The following is an 18612-nucleotide window of genomic DNA, read 5'->3' as shown; positions in this document are numbered from 1 at the left end:
CCTTTTGTTAATGGTACAAGCAAGGGGCCAGACCGTAAATGGTCAGAAGCAGATGAAGCACTGTAAAGGCAAGGGAGTAGCTAAAGGTTAGAAGAGGGTAAGAACAGGGTTAATTATATAGTGTTTTGCCATGTTTTAGAGTGTGTCATAGCAAGTTACTTCCTAGATCTGAGCTTTTCCGTATCTGTAATAAAAATGTTGAGAAATGAGCTATTTGCAGATGACCGGTTGAAAGAAGTATATTAAAAACAAAACCCAAAATAAAATGCTAGAAAAACAAAATACTCCAGCAGCAACCAAAACAAAAACCATCAACATGATAGTACCACTCAATTTGGGGTATGAATGGTCTGTTTTGTTTTCTAGCTTCAACTGTCATGATGATTTTGATTTGCAGGAGGGAGTAGCTTTTATTACTTCAGTGTCTCAAACATTTTCTTGTTGGTATTTTTGCCCACTTGAATCACTGAGTCTTAATGGTTATACCGACTAACTTAAAAAAAAAATGGAAGTGCCTGACTGGGGCCAGTGGGAAGGTGTGGGGTAACTGCAGACTGGGCCCCCTTCTTGGCAATCTTAGCACAGGAGCCCAAGATTGAAGGGCATGGAGACTGAAGAGCCCTCTTCCCCTGCACGTGGAGCCCCTCTGCTAGCACTGAGGCACAGTGGTGGGACAGTGGCAAGCTGCAGGGCCACTGTCTGTGCCGTACCTGTTCTGTGGACAGAGAGGACTTCAGTCTCCACGCCTTCAAGCTGGTACTTTGCACGAGCACTAAATCCTCTAAAAAGGAACAAACACAAAACAACAAAAAAAGAGCTCAATATGAAATGCATAGGATCTGAAAGATCCTCCATGGATCCTTTCTCTATGGAAAGGATGCTTTTCAGACATTAGGCATCTAGGGAAACCAAAAGAGGAAATACCAATCAAGACAACTATAGCTATTAAGCAGCTTTTGTTACTAAAGGACTTACGACACAAACCTGAGGATGAGATTGATTTCATCTTCCTTGGTCCATTCAGTACCTCCACTCTGTTTCCAGTTCAGGTAGTTGAGCCATTTAGAACGACACTGCTTTTCTGAGCGGGTCCCGACTCGCTCTGCCACAGCTGCCCATGACACGCCCTGTGTCACTATGTCACCTGGCTCAGTGCTTGTCAATTCATGAACCACCTCTGCAAGTCTCTTCTCCTCTTCTTCCGTCCACTTCCCTGAAAGAAGGAAATCATCTAGACCACTACTGCTACCTTCTTTTTTTTTTTGCAAATCAGATTCAGCCCTGTATTTCCAAGGACTGATGGAAGTACGCAGTAGCACCAAAAGTTATTTATGAACGACCCTGGGGCGGGAATCTGCATATATCTACTAAGACGGTTGCACCTGACTAGCCCAGTAAGGTTCTTGATACAAAAGAAAATATAGAATCCTACTAGAAAATACTGCCTGACTCCTTATGGAAAGAAAAACTACGCAATACATACCTAGAAAAAATTATATGCTGTCAAGTTGCACTAATCCTAAGTGGGAAGAGCTTCATGGAGGCGACATGGACACAGAAACTCACAATCACAATTTTTCCTTAGTCTTGCCTAAAATTCCCTGCTGTGCAGAAGTAGAGTAAGCTCAATAGAGATCCTTCATTAGAGGAATGAATGATGAGAGACAAGTGGAGTAACTCCTATGGGCTCCCACCCACTTAAGTAAAAATGGAAACTAGATTTATACCATCTCCTTTCCCCACTATCCCAACTCTAAGATATTGTGATAAAACAGAAGTCTGAGACTGGTATTCACACATGATTTTACTCCAGGTTTTCCTAAAGCCATAAACCAGTAATGACACCAAATGATCCTCTTGGTCTTTTCTTAAGGAACTTGAGCAGAAAAACATTTTTTTTACTCCTTCTACTTCTGTTTCCATTTTGTTACTAGTAGCTAAAAATGTCTAGAAAATTTCAAAAGAGCTGTGTGCTTGCATCAGGGATTCATTCATTCAACAAGTATTTATTGAACTTCTATTATGTTCTAGGCACAGTTCTGGATACCATATATTCAAGACAAAGTCCTGCTCTTCTACTTTAGCATGGCAACAAAAGGGGTTCTGTACTCACAGTGCCTTACATGAAACTCTGGGGTCAAATCCTAAATCTAGAGCTCCTATTCCTGCTTCATTCATTAAGCTGTCATTAACCACAGAATGACAGAGTTGGTGGGATTTATGTTCTCAATGTCTTGTGGGTCATAGGGCTGGTGGAATGAATGGTTAAGCAGGAAATATTCCTGATTCCACTTTGGCGGGGTAGGGAGGTGAAAAAAGAAAATATATAACCTGGAAGCTTAACTTGAGAACTATTTTTCTTATTAAAGACTAAGCACAGATTGTGGCTCCTTCAGAGAATTTTAGGGCTAAAAGGGAACTATGAGATCATAGTTCCCTTCTCATATATGAGAATTACAGATCACCTCTTCTAACTCTTCATTTTAGAGGAGACTGAGGCTCAGAAAAGTTATCTGAGAGCTGGTGCTGGAGCCTCAATACTGTTGTTGGTCACAAAGGGTAGGTTTAACAGTATCATCAGTGCATTTGTATACATTAAGAGTTAAATAGGCATTTGTGGTCTGTACTAGAGACTGAAACACTAATGACAAGTCTTTTCTATGGAAAAATATACTTACTTGTTTGAAATAAGCAAAACAGAGCCACAGCACTGAAAGATAACTTTTTAAGTTTTTTATAAACATGAGTGGATAAGCTGTTGTTAACAGAAGCTCAACAGTTAGATGGGCTTAAATTAAAACTACTTCCTGTACATAAACCTAGTAACAACTTTCCCAACTGGAGCAGTTTTGAATGGCTACAAAATGGAAACATGCTATACCTAAAACCTCGGAAACTGAGGACATGTGTCCCTGTGAACAATGTCACCTCGCACAAAAGCAGAAAAATGAAGGATTACTCGGGCCTACAAAGCGTGAAGAAAATAAAATGTGAACTCAAGTGAATGACAAATTTCTTTCCAGAAGAGAAGAGAAAGCAGTATGTGACAGGGCGGGAAGCTCCCATGGGGACAAGAGCAGCCCATCGGCAGCGCTCACAGTACCTGTGTTGCAAGTATCCTTCATCAGTCGGCACCGATCTTTGACGGAAGACGCGCTTCTTCCTAGCGCCGCCCCTATTGTTGCCCAGTCATTGCCATGCTTTATCCGGAGCCTAAAACAAGAGTCTGCCAATCAGCATTGGGTTCAACTGTTTTCTCCCTTTTAATTTCATCATTTATTCTTCATTCTTCTTCTTCCCATTTGACTGGTTTGGAAGTTGTGGGCAGCAATACTTTGAGAGCCAAAGTTTGAAAGTGTGGCCTTTTTTTGGGGTCCACAGTTGTCTGTGGGTGAAAAAAAAACAGGCAGCAATTGCCTTTTTCCTGGGTCAGAGAAGAAATAAGTAACTTGGATATGTGTTCAAAAAAGACCAAATTTCCCCTCAGGTTACTGACACAATCTCCCAGGCAATCCCCAGATTGTTCCCTTTTCAGTACTCCTAACGAGCTCTTCTCAGACATCTGAAAAAGTTTCCCAAGCTGCTACCATCATAAAGAGGATCAACCCTCAGTTTTTTCCACGATCCATACAATCCATTAACCCATACTTTATGGCCCTACTCAACAAAGAAAATTATTTTTCCTGCGAAATAGCCTTCATAAAGTAGAGTTCGCCCAGACATTAAGTGAAACATTTGCTAAGTCACCATTCTAAACTAAGCATGTAGCACAACCCTGGTTTTGATCCTGGTATTAAGTTCCTGGTATTTAGTATTTAGTCTTCAGGCCACCAAGAATGGCCATCTAATCTCTTCTGTAACCCTTATTAGTGGTCTGAGGACACATTTCATTCAGCAACTCACTATAGGAGAAGACGAAATTTATGGGCATGGCTACTCTGTGCATGTATGGATCTGAAAAGTTCTTTTTATGGTCAATCATGCTTAATAGCAGGATTAAATTACACCAGTCTACTAAAAATCTCTAGACATTTTCACAGTAAAAGTTTAAAAAACAAAGGTATTAAAAAAGTTAAAACCCAACTATCAGAATTCAGGAAAAGAAAAAAAATTTTAAACTTACTCCTTGAGCTTTTCAATTTCTTCAGGTGTATATCTAGAAATTTAAAGAAATTTTTAAAAAGATCAATTAAAACAAAGAATGCTAAAAAACCTTAATAAAAATCAGAATTTCACTTAGGGAGCCAAATGTTAAGTCACTTAGCATACTGATAATATTTTTAAAGTAACCAATTTCAAAGTAAATTACTAAAAATTAAAACTAATTCTTCTATCTTTTTTGTAAAAAAAAATACAATACTTTTAGCTATAATAAAAGTGAGCAATGTACATCTTTCTCTAGGAAAATTCAACATTTAAAACATATTTGCTCCTATTCTGCTTTAAGTCTTCCATTATTTCAAAACTGGTTTCAGGCCCTCTAACATAGCTATGCATGACACTGTAAACCAGAGCCAAAATGCAAATCTATGGTAAATTCTCACAAGGCACCAAAAAATTTTAAAAACTTCTCTTCATTTCCCCTACCCATGCACGGATATCTGCCATACTCTTGCTCCAACGTAAAGGCTCATTTTCTTTAGATGGCAAGTACTCAATACAGCCAATGCAATGTTCTTTTTTAAAGCAGTATCTAATAAGCCATAGTATAACTACCTAAAATTCCCAAAGAGAAATTAAAAATACGTCAGTAACACCAAAGAATCATTGCATTGAAAAAAAAATGATGCCTTCCCATAAATGTTACCTATAACAGAAATCCAGGCATTGTATTCAGAAATTTAATTATTTATTTTCCACTCTGGTTTATATATATATATATATATATATATATAAATAAAGTCACTAACCTAGGAAATGCTATACTATTAAAAAAAAAAAAAAAAGGAACGTTACCAATGAATTTAGAGGGTTTTTTTCAACTTCCTAAATCTTTAACCACTGTATTTTTATTATTTTATTACTTTATTACAAAGCAGATTTTGATGAAGACAGCTAAGTCTAAAATCTGACATATATAAGGTGATTGAGATTCTAATTTCTAAGAGGCCTTATTATAATGAGATTTCCATATTTACAACATGGACCTGGAGAAAAAAAATATTAACACAGCAAACAGTAATTCATAGCTGTCTCCAATTAAAATTCTGATAACTATATTTAAAAAATGATAGCTCTTTAAATATTTCCCCTAATTACATGAAAACATGCAGCATTACAAGTTTTCATACTTTCCCACATGGTTTCTGTCATCATACATGCGAAGCACTCTTCTATAAACTGCAAACAAAGGCCGGTTCAGACCCCATGCTATAGTCCTGTAGAAATCTTTTCTTTCGTCTTTTGACATCTCAAAGATGATTTCTGTAGCATCTTTTATTCCGCGTGCCTAAATGGGTTACATTTCTTTGATTTAGGGATTTCTGATAAAATGCATATGGATATACTATGCTTTTTAAAAGTTGTTTTTTTATGTTCAGGATCATCAATGGCATTTAGAGAAATAGTAAGTCAAATATAAACTTTAAAATGTTTGAAGAGATAATAAAGTGATACTTAAATGCTCCAAAAATAAACTATTAAATTCAATAAAGTCAAGTTGTGTCAACCCCTTTTAAAATTATAAAAAATTAGTATCTAAAGAAAGTAGAAGAAAATTGTAAGAACAAAAATAATGGAATCAGGAATCAAATAAATAACAAACTACAAGCAATGTTAAAAAATGGTTCTTTGAAAAGACTCATCAAGACTAATAAAATATGAAAAGATAAACTATGGCAAAACTAAAAGACAAAACAATACTGGAAATGAAAAAATGGGGCCTAAGTAGAGATGCTACAAAGATTAGAGAGTTGAACATTATGAAAATTCTATGGCAATAAATTTGAAAACTTAAATAAAATGAATAAACTCCTAGAAAAAGTCAACTTACCAAAAGAGACTCAGGAAGAGATAGAAAATCTAATAAGCACAGACCACCAAGAAAATTTAATCAGTTATTAATAATTTTTCACAATGGAAATATCAGGCCCACATGACTTTACAGGTAAATCCTACCAAACAATCAAGAGAAACATAATTCTGATTTTAAACTATTGTAGGGTATAGAAAAACAGGGGGGACACTTCCTCATTCATTTTATTAGGCTAGCATAACCTCAGTAGCAAAACCACACAAGGATAGTTTCAGAAAAGAATTTTCAGGCAAGCTCATTCTGTAACACAGATCCCCTAGTCCCTAAAATATTGAGCACCAGCAATGTGTAAGAAGGTCAGTAATCAATACAGAAGGTGAGCTTATTCCAGGAATTTTGTGTTAACTAAAAAAAAAATTTGTTATTATTACAGCATTAAATATTAAATTTATGGAAAAAATGTAAATAGCTATAGATATGGAAAGAACATTCATAACATAGAACATTCATATGTGATTATATTCCTACTGAGTCTGGATTTGCTGATAACCTAATAAAAGAAAATATATAAAAAGTACAGATTGAAAAAAAAAATCATTCACAGGTATTATATATGTAGAAACTTCAGAGTAGCAAATACTGGTTACAAAATCAATATATAAAGTCATTTTCATTTCTATACAAAGATCAAAAAAAGTTTAAAAGTTCTCATTTACAGTAACATCATAATTAAAAGCAACAGGACTAAATCTTAGGCAAGTGATGCAAGTCCTTTGTGGAGGAAAACAAAGTACCAAAAGGTATTAAACAGGAAGCCACTACAATGTAGGGTATACAACGTTCTCTATAGGAAGATGGAATACTGTAAAGATGTTAATTACCCTCAAACTGATGCACAGATTCAGTGCATTCCCAATAAAAATTCCAACGGTCTTCCATTCTCTGCAACTTGGCTCTAAATTTATAATGGAAGAGCAAAGGGCCAAAAAGGGCCAAGACATTCATAGAGACTTGCCCCATCAGATGCTCTGATTTCTCTAGACAGTGCTATCTATACTGGTGCAAGTACCAACAAACAGAACCTAGGAACAGGTCAGAAACAGGAACAAGTCTGGGGAAGCTTGACTTGGGGCAAAATGGACATTGTAGATTGGGAGAAGACCAACATTCCATAGCGATGCTGGGACAACGATCTTCCATACGAAACCAAAAAAACCCCAATAGTGAAACCCTATCTCAGAGCTATAGGAAAAAAAAAATCAACAAGAAAGGCAAAACTATAGAACTTTTATGTGACAATATATAGGGCAGTATCTTTATGCCCTTGAAGCAGAGGAGAATTTCTTAAATAACCATGCAAAATATAAAAGAATAATGATTTTGATATTGAAATTAAGAATCTTTTTTCATCAAATGACCCCCAGGAAGAAGGAAAAGATAGCCCACTGAATTGAGACAAGATATCTGTCATACAAATAAACAAAATGCCGTTAATATTAAGAATGTCTAGAAAATGAAAAAGTATAACCCCATAAAAAACTGATGAAAAACACAAACAGGAATTTCAAAGAGGAAACATAAAAAGTGGCCAGTAAGCATATAAAAGTATGTAATCAGAGGAATACAAATTAAATCCATAATAAAATACCATTCACACCCATCAAATTTGTATAAATAAATAGCAAAAAACTAAAAAGACCCAAAACAACCATTAACTATGCATGGGTAACTTACAGTATATGCATTGGCATAGTGAAATACAGCTAAAAAAAAAAAAGAAATCAACAGGGTAGGGATCACAAAATCACAGTAATAAACAACAGAAACCAGTTACAGAACACCCAAAGAATGAATCTATTTACATAAATTTCAAAAAGAGGTAAAACTACACTGATATGCATTATATACATTCTCTTGAATATATAAAACTTCACAGTAAAGTTTCTACATTTTATTTATTAAATTTTTTTTTTTTTTTAGTAATCTCTACACCCAACATGGGGTTCAAACTCATGACCCCAGACGAAGAGTCATAGTCTACTGACTGAACCAGCTAGGTGCCCCAAAGTTTCTAAATTTTAGAATCTAAAATTCTCTTATGCCAGTTCTGCAAATAATTAAAACTAACATTTACAAGTCTAAATATCTGAAAGGCACTGTGTTGCAGGATGACCATATAGTGAGATGAAAAGATCCTTTTGCGCTCTCTTTTTCCACTTGTAGCAGTTACTTTCACTTCTCTGACGTCTAATTAATTGGTTTACAAATGGCTCCACAATGTTCTTAAACAGTAGCACATAATAAAATCCATGGTCAACTATCAAACAAAATACCTTTTCCCACGATCAGTACATCTTTTTGGACATTTCCTATCTCTGCCAATCCATTAATCATTCTCCCAGTCATCCGAAATAAAACACTCTGAAGTTATTCCAAATCCTCCTTTTCCCTCCTCCCCGACATCCAGTCACCAGGCGTCCTTAGAGACTACCTGCTCATCTGCCCTTTCCCTGCCAATTCTGCCATCACTGTAGTTTACAGAGTCCTTAATTACTCTCATCTGGTCAAGTGAAATGGTCCTCTAAAAGGTCTCCAATATCTGTCACATTCCCACCCTTTATTCATAGAGTTGAAGGGGTTCTTGGAAACCATCTACTCCAATCCCCTAGACAAGAAACCAGCTTCTTAATTCCCAAAGTTCAGTGTTCTTACCATTCATTACTGTCTTATCTAAACCTGCAGCATTTTCCAAGTTTTAATTAACTAAAGTGTATGTGACCAGCGGACATACGTTTTCAATGGTCACTGTATTTGTGTTTCTCTTAAAAAAATTAGTTTGGTGGGAAGGATCTTTATTCATTAACAAAGAACTGAAGTTTTTTATTTACTCTTTATAGTTTACAGAGCTTAGCTTGGGAACAGTGCAGATTAAAATTAGGTTTAAGAATGTGGACATTATAAACAACTATTTAAGGGGGAAAAAAAAGAATGTGGACATTCTAGGCAGCAATGTATTTATAATAGTGAAAAATTATATAAACCACCTAAGTATCAAACAATAGGAGAATGGTTAAATAAATACTGTACACCTCCCATTCCCAAACAATGCTGATGGTATGTATTTCAAACATGCACTAACTCTTTTAAGGGAATGGTCAGCAAATAACTGGAAAAATTTCTTTGAGAAGAGCACAGACCTACTCCACCAATCTCTCACTCAACTAAGTTACCAGTTTTTCTCATTTCCTATGGGACAGAGTTCTAGTTCTTTGGACTGGACTTCAAAGCCAAGTTTCCAGAGGCTAATGACTCAGTGCAAGTTAAAGGGCTAATTTAATGTGCTCTGGGTTTCGTTTCTGACTCCCTGGTGTTCAGCATTTGCTCATGCTCCCTCCAGCCCCACTCTAGCCCAAGTTCTGTTCCTTTAAGACTCCACTCAAATCCTTGCTCTTCCAAATATTCTCCGTAACTGTCCTAACCCTAAGAATATACTCTTCCTTCTCCGATCTCATGCAGAATTCACAACATGTATCACTCACATGGTACAAAGCCTTATATTGCTCTTCATCTGCTTTGAATATTCCCAAATGAACTGCTGGCTTTTAAAAAGCCAATACCATGTGTTATGGCAATTCATATCTCCAGTACCTCAGAAACACTTTGTTCCAGAGACATTTAATGAAAAGGATGACTTAGCTAACAGCATATAAGCCTCAACAGGAAAATGAACTAAATTATTCATTTTTTTTTAAAGGCAGAAGTCTCATGTCATAAATTCAAAGAAGAAGACGTATATCTTAGGCTGTAGACAATATAAGCTTAAACTACAGGCTGCTTGAAAAGACAGGGCTTTAAGATTCTGAGAAGCTATTAGGATTTTGTCTAAACTTCAGGTGTTAACTAACGCATTACAGCTATTTTAAACTAAGAATTCGAAATTTGTTGGGGCGCCTGGGTGGCTCAGTCGTTAAGCGTCTGCCTTCGGCTCAGGTCATGATCCCAGCGTCCTGGGATCGAGCCCCACATCGGGCTCCCTGCTCAGCGGGAAGCCTGCTTCTCCCTCTCCCACTCCCCCTGCTGTGCTCCCTCTCTCACTGTCTCTCTCTGTCAAATAAATAAAATCTTAAAAAAAAAAAAAAGAATTCAAAATTTGTTTAAAAATATACTGTAATCATATACCTTAGAATTATGAAGCTATGACATATTAACCAATCAACCATTACAAAAATTACTGGAAAGCTCCTTGTAAAGTACATACAATGATGCTTTGATAATTTTTGCAATTGGCAATGAAAAAATTTGTGAAACAAAAAAATATGCCATAAAATACCTTTAGATAGCGTTCAATATTGTTCATCAAAATATCAATTTCTTCCTTAGACCACATCCCCTGTTTCCATTTATGTCCTTTAAAGGAAAAGAAATAATGTTATAGAAAATGTTATCCCTCAAGAGGAATAAAATACTGCGGATTTGCTTTGTGATTAAATAAATTATCTGTGGGAATAAAATGTAGCTAAATTCCAAGGTAAACATAATATGTTGGATACCAAGTGAATAATATATTCATAATGAGTATTACTATGCAGTGGTTGAAAACAATTCCTTTCCTTAACTTCAGAGTGACGTACGCACACCCCCGACTTTCTTATAGCAGCTCCCTACCAATCCTCATGAACTCCGTAGCACTATAAACACTTACTTTAAACCTCTAAGCCGCTTATCAGACCAAAGTTAGATCTCTGAAAAGACTTGACTTCCCACTCCCACGTGCAGTAACTGTACTTTCTTTTAAATGCCACCACTGTGCATCTGTTTATGATTTACTGCATCTCAGAGAAATTATGATTAATTATTAAAAAACAAACGTTGGTTTCATGGTCTCATTCAGAGCCAAAGTTAATCAATTACAAAAACTCAAATATTGTTAACTACTCAATCACAATTATGAAGTCCTCAAAATCCTGATGACTACAAGTTCTTCTTACCTCCCACTTTTTTTTTCCCCCCAATGGACACTAAAATTCACATTATATCTTACCTTTGTTAGTCAGAGAATCCTTATCTTCTTTAGTTGTAAACCATGCTTGGCTAACTGCTGAAACTTCCTCATTACCCAAGGAAGATATTTCATCTAGTTGCTCATTCTGTAGAATCTTGAAGAGGTAAAGGTAAAAAAAAAAAAAAAAAAAAAAAAGAAAAAAACAAACAAGTATAGCTTGATTTAATACAACCTGATTCATCTTTGTCTACAACACTAATGTAATCTAATGGAATTCATTTGCTTTAGATATAGTAAAAATACATTCATTTTATAGAAAAACAAGTATTTTTTTGCTGTTTTTATTATGACAGTATGAAAACAAAACTGCCTGCATTAACAAACTATGACTTTCATTTAAGCAAGTTAACTCTGCACTAGTGGCCTGAATTTTACAGAATAATAGCTAAGGTTCCATTAAGTACTTAAATCAATATAGGATATCTAAAGCTATCTGTTTATTTATATATGTAAAATGAGCTCATACATATAATAAAATGGAAATGCTTCGTTTGACTGTCATGATTGTTCAGGTCCTTATAGGTAGTTTGCTGCAAAAATAAACAGTCATCTGTAATGTAATCTCTTGCTAAATTTAAAGGATTAATAGACCAAATCAAAAGACACAGCAAAATCATGGTCTCCTTATTGTTTATTGGCAAGTTTGTTTTAGCCAACCTCTAGAATTCCTAACTTCATCAATGTACCTTCTTCTCAAAGAACTATATGTTACCACTTTTTATTATTATTGCAGCTAAAGTAGTCTTTACTGAGAAATGTGCAGTTAAAAACCAACAGCTTTACTGAGATATAATTAACACACCATAAAGCTCACCCTTTAAAGTACACAATTCAGTGGCTTTTAGTGTATCTATGCAATGATCACACCAGGTACATTTTCAATTACAGATATACCTGATCTAGCAAATTCTGCAGGAACAAAACCGCTTAAGAGAGCTGGCCTTGGGCTAAAGACAGCTATAGTGTGAGTAAGGAAGATGTGGCAACAGGGCTACCATTTCAGGGACAAACCCATCTATCATAGGCAGACCAGGAGGACAGTCACATGCCTAGTGACCACTCAACTCAGTTCAGTCTCTGGATTGGATCAACTAAGCTATGTCACTGGCTGGAGATTAAGTCCTAACAGACACTGGACTATTCCTTGAATAGGCAGAAACTGAATTTCTAATTTCAAGAGGAACTGAAATCATCATGCTCGGGAAGAGAGAAGCTGTCAGTGAACAACCCAAGCACAATGAGGAGGAAAGCCACGTTTCTACCGTTACCTATGTTATTTTTTTATCTGGGAGTAATGAGTATGTTGTATTTAAGAAAGCACTTTTCTTAAATCCATGGGCAAAAAGCTAGAGTCACTGGAATAAGTATGAAAAGTTTTGTCACCCTATGTTTATGTGTCATACATTTTAGATTTTTTTGTTTTAAAGATCAAGAGGCTACCTTTATAAAGGTGAGAATGGAGATAGCAGGACAATGTCTAAGGCCTCTTGTATTCTGAACAACCCAACTAAGATTTGACACTGAGGTTATTCATTAAGGGTGATAGATTGCTGTGAAAAGACCCTGATACAAACAATACCCATTGTTAAGAAATGTAATGTAGAAAATACTCTCCTGAGGTGACCTTCTCTTATGTATTAATCAGCTGGTTAAAAGAATAAAATCACCATTTCCCAAAGTGAGTCTAAATATACAGCCCACTCTCTGAACCTTAGGAATACACCTGTCATGCTGATTAACTGCTGTTTTTGGGCAAACACCTAAAGCCTTCTGTTTTAAATTACCCTGATGAAGAAATACAATTATTACTTACAAAGAGTAAACATGTAAATGGTAAACATGTAAATAGCCATCAAATGAAGCCAACAATTATTAAATTTTAGCAGTAAAACTTAACACCTTCCATAGCAAATGAATTGAGTATAGCAGAAGACTTAGGTACCTCAAAGGATGTCTACCTATACTTAGTATATAGATATTATGAAGTTTTACAGTATTTTACCCCCATTTTTCACTACTTTATATATACATTTTTTAAAATTACTCAGATATATTTAGTATGCTGCTGTTTTTGAAATGCAGCCTTTCTGAGTTGGTTTGGTTGTGCAGGGTTTTATGTCTGTAATATACATAGACTTGGAAATCTAAATATTTCACCCACTAAATACCTCTTGCAACCACAAAGCACTATAAATATCGGCAATTTTTTTGGTTTCTAACTATTTTTCCAGCTAGTTCCAATGCTGAAATGGGATGGTACATTAACTACAGCAATACGTGAAATAGTTACACCTGCTTGGACACAGGACACGGCGAAAAACAGGCTAGTTCTGAACTTTGAACTATGCTTTCACTCACAACCTAATGGTGTTTTTATGAAACAAATATTAGAAATTATTAAACGTTTTTCATTCACTAAAATGGCAATTACAAACCAAGAGGCTAATATCAAATTATAACTCATTAACTCTTAAGAAATAACCCAAACAAAACAACCCTATAATTTGTCTAACTCACATTGCCATTGCCCAATCTTTTAACAAGTAGGTTGTAAACCAAATCACACACACACATATATACACAGCTATTTTTACTGTGCTGAAAACGAAATTGAAGTGAGACTATACAGTCTTTGAAATGGAAATGACTTTGACAAGCCCCGTCTTGAAGAATGTGCTCTATGGCTTCAGAGGACTTGGAAAAAATTCCTGTCCAGATCACTCTCTGAAATCCAAGAGTAGATGATAAGGATCTCTAGGCAGACTCAAAACTGTTTGAAGCACATGAAAGACTCACTCCTCTAGAAATCCTGTCATTCTAGAACGACTGTAAAGCTCCCTGTTGAAAAAGGTTCACAGTGCACCCACCTGAGATTTCCTTAGTCCTTGACGTTATACATCAACTCGTAACTCTTACACTTAACTGAAGGGTCATTGGAAAAATAATGACATAATGTCTTTATTATCTACTTCAAAAATATGCTATTAAATAAAGAAATGAAACAAAAGGACAAGATACTAAAAAGAAAGGCACAATCAGCCAGACATAAACTTAAAAGTAAAATTTAAGCTCCAGGCTATCTAAAAGAGCAAAGAATTCTGATTACATTTGGCAGAAATAACTCGTACGAGACAAAGAAGTTCACAGGGAAGGAAAGCAGTAAGCCCTGCTTGTTACCCAATCACTTAACTCAGGGTAAAAGGTATCTTAGTCCTAGAGGCACCAAAAGGGACTACAACTGTTATAACTAATATCTATGTGAAACGAACAGCTTCCATTCGTATTAGAACAGAGCACATATGTAGCCCTTCTCAATCAGTCATTAGAGATACTGCTGGGTAACACTTCAAAAGCTTTAGATCAATATCTTATATAACTGGTAAGATAAAATTTAAAGTTATTTAATAGCTCAGGTGAGACCATTCCACGCAGCTGAAGAATGCACGTGCACCATCTGTTTCAACAGATGTGAACCACTCTACAGGGAATGAATTTTCAAACTCTATCTTTGCCTACTATTCTGAGATTCATATAAGTGGGGACTGGAACCCTGAATGAAAATAATAAATCTTACCTCAATTCTGTCCTTTGTCAGACAAATTATGTTCTCATCATTTTATCACCTAAGGTATGTGTTAAGGATAATCCTCTTGCGGTCAGTAAAAAGACTCACTATACCTGGATCTGTGTCACAGTTCCCTCAGTAATCTCATCATCTGCCACTTCTGTGGTTGCAGTCATGGTCACCTCAAAGCTCTGATCATTTTCTGAAACTTCAAGGAAAAAGAACAATTCAACTGCAGAATAAATGCAAGTTCTAATTATTAAAAAAAAAAAAATCCATGGAAAAAAATACGTGACCATCTAATTTCCTAACACATTCCTTGCCATATATGCTTAACAAAAATTGTGTACCTAATACATACTAGGTATTGCGTTGGGTGATGGGAAGACAGCAGTAAGCAAATGAAACAAAGTCCTGCCTTCGTGGTGCTTATATTCTAGTGAGGAAGACACAAAATGAACATAGTATGTCAGATGTTGATAAATAGTGAGAAAAAATAAAGCAGAAAAGGGAATGTATTGGGGGAGGGGAGGGCCAGGAAAAGTAACCAAGATTTGGACCCAAGTGACAAAGGGAGCTAGTCACACAGGCATCCTGAGGAAGAACACTTCATGCAGAAGCCAAGGGCAGAGACTCTGAAACAGGGGCACACATGGACTGTCCAAAGGAATGGCAAGGAGGGCAGAGTGACCAGAGAAGACTGAACAAGAACATTAAGATACTGTGTGGGGACTTGAAGGCCAATGTAAAGACTTTGGCTTTAATGCTCACATAGAAAACCACTGGAAGACGCAGAGTGACATAATCTGACTTTTATTTTATTTTAATGGGATCACTGGCTCCTCAGGAGACAATAGTCTGAAGGGCAGGAAGGGCTGTAGTGAAACCGGTTAAGAAGCTCATTCAATAATCCAGGTAAGAGAAGTCAGTGACTTGGACCAGGGCCGAAGGCAAGTGGAGGTGACGAGTAGTTCAAATTGTGGATATACCTTGATTTGGGAACCAACAGGATTTGTGGATAAACCAAATATGAAAGAAACTGAAAAGTCCAGGATGTTACTGAAGTTTTAAAAATCTGCACTATTGGAAGAATGTACCTGCCATTAATGAAATGAGGAAGACTGCAGAAGAAGCAAATGTTAGAATTTAAGAAATTTCAGGAGCTTGGTTTTAACACACTCGTTTGAGGTTAAACATCTAGAATCAAGAGCAAGTCTGGACTGGAATAAATCTGAGCATCATCACCTGAGATAGGATTTAAAACCATGAATTCTAGGGAGTGAGAGAAAACGAAACAGAAGCAGCCTAAGAACTGAGTCCTGGACTACTCCAATTAAGAGCCCGGGGAGATGTGAACAGGTTAGCATAAGAGACTCCGAAGGCGCAGACAGTAAGGTAGAAAAAAAAAAATTAGAGGAATGTGTTCCCTGGAGACCAAATGACAAAATGTTCTAGAGAAGACAGAGTGATAAATATTGTCAAAAATTGTGGCTAGATTAAGTAAAGAAGAAGAACGAAACAAACAAACAAACAAAAATCACCACTAGACTTAGCAACAAGATAGTCTCTGGAGATCTGGGAAGAACAGTTTTGGTGAAGTGATAAGAGATGAAACCCTGACTGGAGTGCGTTTAGGAAGAATGTAGGAAGAAATAGAGGTTTTTTTTTTTTTTGAAGTATTCTGCTCTAAAGGAAAGAAGTTAGATGGGAGCCCAAAGTGGGCTAATGGGACTTTTTATTTTATTTTATTTAAAGATTTTATTTATTTATTTGTGACCAAGAAAGAGAGAGAGAGAGAGAGCGCACAAGCTGAGCAGGGAGGCGAACTTGGGACTCGATCCCAGGACCCTGGGATCATGACCTGGGCTGAAGGCAGACGCATAACCGACTGAGCCACCCAGGCATCCCAGCGACGTTTTATTTTAAAGAAGACATTACAGTATGTTTGCAATGCTGATGGGAATGATCCAGTAAAGAACAAAAAACTGATGATTCAGAGAAGAAGGGAAAGAAATGCTGTGACAGTGTTCCTGAGTAGGTAGTAAAGCGAAGGGCTGGCCGTAGCTAGAAGAAAAGACAGAATGTATGGACATGGCTACATGTGGGTGTGTATTTGTAGTAGTGGAAACTTGCAGAAACTTGTTCGGACTACTTCAGTTTTCTCAGTAAGTAGAAGCAAGGTTATCCGCTGAGAGTAACAAAGGTGGAGAAAATACTAGAGGTTTCAGGCATGTATGAAACAGTCATCTCTGAGCGGGAGAAAAAAACATCCATTTGGTAGGTGTGGCGTGACTGGCAGGCAACAGTATGAGCCCACTTCAAGTTACTCATCATGAATTTAAAGTAAGATCACTTAGCTTGCTTGTGCTGTTTTTCAATTAGCTGTGCCAGTACAGACATAAACAGCCAGACAGATTTAACCACTGTTAGGTGGTTGTGGTTTCACTGAAGGACAATGAAGTGAAAGAAGGAAAAAAGGATGTGAGGGTAAATGCAAGAGGGATTATAATGATTAACCACAAAACAAAGTGGGTAGGGAGGAAACAAAAGATACAAGTGGAAAAGAATAATGCAAAAGTGGTAAGATCAGTGGGTCCTAGTGGGCAAAGGACTGCAAACATTCAAGAGTATTAGAGAAAGTAACCTGGAAACATAGGACGTAGTGCTGGAAGTAGATCACAAACGGACTCCAGTTAATAGGTGAGAGCAAAGGAGGCAGTGGGAGTAATAAACAACATAGTATGGAGAACAAAAGGTAGAAGAGGCTAAGATATTGCAACAGTCATCTAAATGAATAATCACCAAGAGTTCTGTGAATAGGGAATGGAGTAAATGTGGTGGTAGGTAATCGCAGTAAGAAGTGGTAAGTGATCTAGAATGATTAACATGAGACTTAAGAGGATTTTTAAGGATCAGATAGATAAATTTTTCAGTTTTATAAAGAATGTAATGAAAACTTGAATATTAAAATTTGAAGTTAAATCTTTAAGAGCTAATAATATTTACTTCCCTGAAGTCCAACAAACAATGACCTGCCCATTCAGTCAGTCCCCGATGATGGTGACGGACACAGGACTTCATGTTTTTACGTGACTTTTTTTTAATGGAGAAGTTTTCCTAAGTTGATTTTATCAACATCCTTTTTTTTTTTTTTTACCAATTTAGAGAACCATACTTCAAGCCCATGTTTCATAAATTTAGTCTTACTATAAATGTTAGGCTCCAGAATGTCCTCCAAATGTGATGCTGCTATGACCCCACATCAAGCAGCTCAGGTGCTTTTAGGTCAGCACATCCAAATTACCCTACCCAGTTAAGTGAGTGAGTGTGTGAAGGATTCAGTCTAACACCATAAAATAGAACAAAATATCAAGTGTAGTTTGAACCTGTGATTGTGACCAATATAGTCAACTTTAACCAAATGAATTAACCAGTCATAATTTATGTGAAAATAATCCCTTACTAATCCCTGGCTTAGTAAAATAAATATTTTTGTTTCATTTTATGTCCTGGGGATGTGGTGACTATAGATAATAATAGTCTATGGTATATTTGGAAATTGTTAAGAGAGTAGATCTTGGAAGTTCTCATCACAAGAGAAAAAGCTGTAACTATGTGTGGTGACTAGATATTAACTAGAATTGTTATGTTCATTTCACAACATATACGTATACCAAATTATTATGTTGTGCACCTGAGACTAATATAATGTTACAGGTTAATTATATCTGAGTTTTAAAAAATTCTAGCTTAGTAAATGCCCATATAGGATTGTATCTGTAGATACAGGTGAATCGAGTTTTAAGAGTGGATCACAGCTATTATGGTCAAATTAGGAGTTTAAAAATCATATGAACCACCACTAGAAGGAAAATCTCATTTAACCAGAAATAGGTTATGTTTATATATGCCACTGGAAGCAATATTAGTAATATTAACATTAACAATGTCTTTGAATAAAGTCTCACAGTAAACGGATATTTTATGGTTTCTTTTCTATTCAATTGAATA

General features: G+C 36.2%; 1 protein-coding gene across 2 annotated transcripts in view; it reads right to left on the bottom strand.

The window, feature by feature from the left end:
* DMTF1 (cyclin D binding myb like transcription factor 1) overlaps positions 1-18612 on the bottom strand; it is a 43526-nt gene that overhangs the window by 9953 nt on the left and 14961 nt on the right. For both annotated transcript variants that reach the window (XM_036081499.2, XM_036081639.2), the window contains 7 exons: positions 14715-14809; positions 11016-11130; positions 10305-10381; positions 5292-5449; positions 4124-4156; positions 3104-3213; positions 985-1213 (listed from right to left, as the gene is read on the bottom strand). In XM_036081499.2, coding sequence (XP_035937392.1) covers positions 985-1213; positions 3104-3213; positions 4124-4156; positions 5292-5449; positions 10305-10381; positions 11016-11130; positions 14715-14809 — 817 coding nt within the window. The remainder of the gene's footprint in view (positions 1-984; positions 1214-3103; positions 3214-4123; positions 4157-5291; positions 5450-10304; positions 10382-11015; positions 11131-14714; positions 14810-18612) is intronic.

The sequence above is a fragment of the Halichoerus grypus genome, chromosome 12, assembly GCF_964656455.1.
Source record: "Halichoerus grypus chromosome 12, mHalGry1.hap1.1, whole genome shotgun sequence".
NCBI lineage: Eukaryota > Metazoa > Chordata > Mammalia > Carnivora > Phocidae > Halichoerus > Halichoerus grypus.
This window is presented reverse-complemented; position numbering and strand designations above follow the sequence as displayed.